The sequence below is a fragment of the Plasmodium reichenowi genome, chromosome 13, assembly GCF_001601855.1.
Source record: "Plasmodium reichenowi strain SY57 chromosome 13, whole genome shotgun sequence".
In the NCBI taxonomy this organism is placed as follows: Eukaryota; Apicomplexa; class Aconoidasida; order Haemosporida; family Plasmodiidae; genus Plasmodium; species Plasmodium reichenowi.
The window spans coordinates 2324888-2330307 of NC_033658.1; the positions used below are offsets into that span (position 1 = coordinate 2324888).

Sequence of the window (5420 nt, forward strand, 5' to 3'; positions counted from 1 at the left end):
TTTTTTTTTTTTTTTTTTTTTTTTTTTTTTTTTTTTTCCTGTTGTTGTCTTTATATGAACATATTGAACAATATTACTTTGTAGGAATAAATTTTCTTTATAAACTTTGGAAAAGACTTAATTCAATTATAAATACATAACTATTCTAAATGTGATCATCACAAAAAAATATTTTATGTGTAAGTTTATTTATTTAATTAAAAAACCTTTATGCTAGTATTAATAAAATAAAAATAAAAATTTCTTTTTTATTTTATATATATATATATATATATATTATTTGTATATAATAAATAACCCACCTATAATATTCAAAACATTGAATTATATATTTTTAAAAAGGTGGAAATGTCAAATAATACAATTAAAATATATTCATATATATATATATATATATTTTTTTTTCTTTGTTTTTTCTACATAACATAAAAAAATATTATTGTAAAATATGTTAAAATTTATAAATATGAAAAAAAAAAAAAAAAATTCACCAAAAATGTTCAGAAAAACAATACATACATAAAAGAAAAAATATATAATATATATTACAAATATATATATAATATATATATTATATTCATTTTTTGAGGAAAAACAAAAAACAAAAGTTGTCAATTTTGTTATTATTTTTTTTAAGATAACACAATAATTATATTTGATATATTAAATATTATATTATATATATTATTTGATTCTTTGGTAAATAATTTTATATAGGTTAAAAAAATAATATTATAAACATTATATATATATATATATATAAAATATTATATGTATATATTTATATATATATATTATAATATATATATTTAAAATATGTATTTTTTATAATAAATTATAAAAAAAAAAAAAGAAAAAAAATAAAGTAGCACTTTTAGATATATTTTTTTAAAATAATCAATGATAATATAATTATTTTATGCATATTATATGAAATGAACAAAATTATACGCATAAATGTAATATTATAAAATTAAAATATAATATTATTATGTATAAAAAAATAAAATATAGTGTAAATGCATATTTTTATAATATTATTTATTAAATTATTTCAAGAAAAAAAAAAAATTTATTCTTTATATTATATATATTATATATATGTATTATATATTTAATAAAAATAATATATTGATGATATATATATATACATTAAAAAAAGAATCCAGAAATTTTTAAAAAATAAAAATGTTATATATGTATTTAAAATAATATATATATAATTATAATTATAATTATATTTTAACATAATGTATATATAATATATATATTATATATATATATAATAAATACATTATATAAATATTTATTTTATATGAAAAATAACATTTGGCAAAAATAAAATATACAATATTTATAAAATATATATGTATATATATATATATATATATAAATATATATATTTTATTTTTTTTATGTATTATTTTATATAAAAATAAAAAAATATATTTATATATATATTTAGATAATTAAAAAAAAAAAAAAAAAACATTTTTTTTTGAAAAAAATACAAGAAAATATGATATATATATAAATATACAATATATATAAAAGGATATAATAAAAAAAAATACATTATTTATTTTTTATAATTTTTATTTTATATTTTTATATGTCCATATATTTATATTATATATATATATATATATTATATATATATAAGAAAAATGCAATAATTAATTTTTTGGTATTTTTTTCTTTTTTGTTATAATGTATGTTTTTTAAAAAGAATTGTATAATACGCATATGAGAAATATGAATTATATATTTTATTATAATATATATGTTCAAGTTTATATATTATAAAAATGTATAAATATTATAAACTATATATTTAAAAGAGAATAAGGAAAAAAAAGAAAAAAAAAAAAAAGAAAAAAAAAAAGAAAAAAAAAAAGAAAAAAAAAATTTTTTTTGATATTTATATTTATTTTTTTATTAGTATTTGCCATTTGAACATATTATTTTAATTTTTATTATATATATTATATATATATATATATTTTTTTTTTTCTTTTTTTTTTTTTTTTTTTTTTGAGTAAAAAATGCAGCCGTATGATTATAATAGAGGTTTAAATAATAATAATACAGCAAATTACAATAATCAGAATAATGCAAATGCTCCTATAAATAATCCGTTTCTTCATAACAAGGATATAGGAAATAATAATAATATGAAGACAAATGAAGGTCCATATAATGCACCAACATATTATAACCCTGGTCAGCATCAACAACAACAACAACTGCAGCAACAACAAGGTCCCCCTCTTCATCAAGGTTATCAACATACTGGTGTATATGGTATGAATCAAGGTAATTATAAGACAAATAATATAGGTGAGAATATGTATAATCAAGATGGACATAATAATACGAGTTATATAAATCAAGGACAACCTTATCGTAATGTAACGAATCAATTTATTCCTGTAAGTTCAAATAATACGTTAAAAGCAGGAGGAAATATGTTAGGTTATGATAATATGGGTAATATAAATCATGTACAGCCAATTATAAATGATACATATCAAGAATTTTTACAATTTAATGCTTTTTCTCATTTTGTTAAAAGTTCAGTTAGCTATATGCCAGCCAACACTACTTTGAAACAAAAAGCTTATGTACCTCTTGGGTTTGTGATACAACCTTTAGCTCCTATACCAGATGGATATCCAGAATTGGCTTCTGTAAATTTTGGTAATTCAACAGTTGTACGATGTAAAAAATGTAGAACTTATATTAATCCATTTGTTAGATTTGAAGCTGGAGGCAAAAAATGGAATTGTAATATGTGTTATAATATTAATGATACTCCTCAATTTTATTTTGTACCTTTAGATGAAAAAGGAAAGAGGAAAGATTTATTTCAAAGGCCAGAATTATGTACAGGTAGTGTCGAATTTATTGCACCTAGTGATTATATGATAAGACCACCACAACCACCTGTATATTTATTTTTAATAGATGTAACAGTAACATCAGTAAATTCTGGTTTATTAGATGTTGTTTGTAGTACAATAAAAAGTTTATTACCAAAAAATAATGATTCAACCGAAAATAATAATAAAAATGATAACAATAATAATAATAATAATAATAATAGTAAGAATTTAAAATCATTTGATTCTCGTACATTAATTGGTATTATGACCTTTGATTCAACCATACATTTTTATAATTTAAATTCTAATTTGAAACAAACACAAATGATGGTGGTTCCTGATATACAAGATATTTTTATTCCACTCCCTGAGGATATTTTAGTAAATGTACATGAATGTCAAAATGTTATAGATGTTTTATTAGATAATTTGCCAGGTATGTGGAGAAATAATAAAATTAGTGATTGTTGTGCTGGGAATGCTTTAAAAGCCGCTTTTATGGTATTAAAAAAGGTTGGTGGGAAATTATTATTTTTTCTTTCTTCTGTTCCAAATATTGGTGATTTAACTGTAAGTGTGAATAGAGATAATAAGGATAAAAGTAAATATAAAAATATTTACAGTTCAAGTAGTTCAGCTAATAATGTTGTTGATTCAAAATTAAGAGAAGTAGAATTATTAAATCCATGTAATAATCTTTATGCTGAATTAGCACAAAATGTAACACAGTATCAAATAGCTGTAGATTTATTTGCATGTCCTCTATATAATTTAGATTTAGCTTCTATATATCCCTTAATAAAAAATTCGGGTGGGTCATTATATTATTATCCTCAGTTTAATGTACATCAATATAATGATAAATTAAGACAAGAATTATTATTTGCATTAACAACAGAAACTGCATGGGAATCGGTTATGAGAATAAGAATTAGTAGAGGTTGGAAAATTACAAATTGGTATGGAAATTATCAATTTAGAGGAGCAGACTTATTAGCTTTACCCAATTGTCATTCCGGACAAAACTTTTCTATTATTGTAGATTTAGAAGAAAATGTAGTACAAGATTCAATTGTTTATGTCCAATCAGCTCTATTATATACTAATTCTAACGGGGAAAGAAGAATACGATTACATACATATGCTCTACCTATAACACAAAATATAAAAACTATAACTGATTCAATAAATCCACAAGTCGTTGTATCTTTGTTAGCTCATCAAGCAATAGATATTAGTAAAAAAGGAAAAATAGCTGATGGAAGAAATTTAATTCAAAATCTTTGTTCACAAGTATTATCATCTCAATTATTACAATCGGAATGTGCAAGATTGTTATCTCTATATATCTTAGGTATGCTCAAATCAATAGCTTTTAGAGATAGTGGTGATGTTCCACCTGATCTAAGAATATATCATTGGTATAGATTAGAAAATATACCCGTAGAATCTGTTGAGGCAAATTTCTATCCCAGAATGTTTAGTTTACATAATTTAGAAAAGCATCATGGACACCTAGACGAAAATAATAATATAGTATTTCCGGACGCGTTGAATTTGACTTGTGAAAATATGACTCAAGATGGTTGTTACATAGTAGAGGATGGAGAAACTATAGTCATGTGGATAGGAAGGTACATCAAGGCGAAAATGATACCACGATATTGTAAATGTGGATGTATGTAAATATATATATATATATATATATTTATATATTTGTGTTTTTTATTTTGTTTTATTTTATTTTTAGGAGCATTAATCCTCAATGGATCTATGCAGTTTTTGGCGTACAGACCATAGATCAATTAAACACAGAATATGCAGAAAATCATTTAGGTAAAATATACGTGCACATATATATATATATATATTATTACTGTCGAAAGATATAATAATTTTTACAAAAAGACTTATATATATTTTATATATTTCTCTTTATATTATTTTAATAGGTTCAACAGGTAATCCCTTCGGAGTACAAATATTAAATATAATTAATGCATTAAGAAAAATAAGAACACCATGTTATATGAAATTATTGGTAGTAAAACAAGGAGATCCCTTAGAATATAAGTAAGATTAAAAATGGAATAAATTTTAAGAATATACATTTAATAAATCAAAATGGTTATATATATGTATATATATATGTATATATATATATATATATATATATATATATATATATATATATTTGTAAATTTTTTTTTTTTTTTTTTAGATTTTTCTCATACTTAATTGAAGACAGATCACAACATATGATGTTGTCTTTAAAAGAATTCTTGGCCAAAATTTGTAAGACAAAATGAAACAATATGAAAATATATGTATCTAATCTATATTAATATATATATATATATATATATGTTTTTATTTTTATTTTTTTTTTTTTTGATAGGTCCGAAATTTCCTCAGTTTACCCCATCCATGACTCCTAATCCGCTTGCAACACAACATGGTCGTTAAGTTTATAATATATTCGTATGATTAAATTATTAAATGTTTCTTATTATTTTATTATTATTACCATCATTA

The 5420-nt window shown here is 20.1% G+C and overlaps 1 protein-coding gene across 1 annotated transcript; it reads left to right on the forward strand.

The window, feature by feature from the left end:
* Positions 1-2045: 2045 nt before the first annotated feature.
* Positions 2046-5351, forward strand: PRSY57_1360000 (protein transport protein Sec24A, putative; the record flags this gene model as incomplete). The annotated part of the gene is made up of 5 exons (XM_012909521.2): positions 2046-4519; positions 4636-4721; positions 4838-4958; positions 5107-5180; positions 5284-5351. The coding sequence occupies 5 exons, from the start codon at positions 2046-2048 to the stop codon at positions 5349-5351; spliced, it is 2823 nt and encodes a 940-aa protein (XP_012764975.2).
* Between the last annotated feature and the right edge of the window lie 69 nt (positions 5352-5420).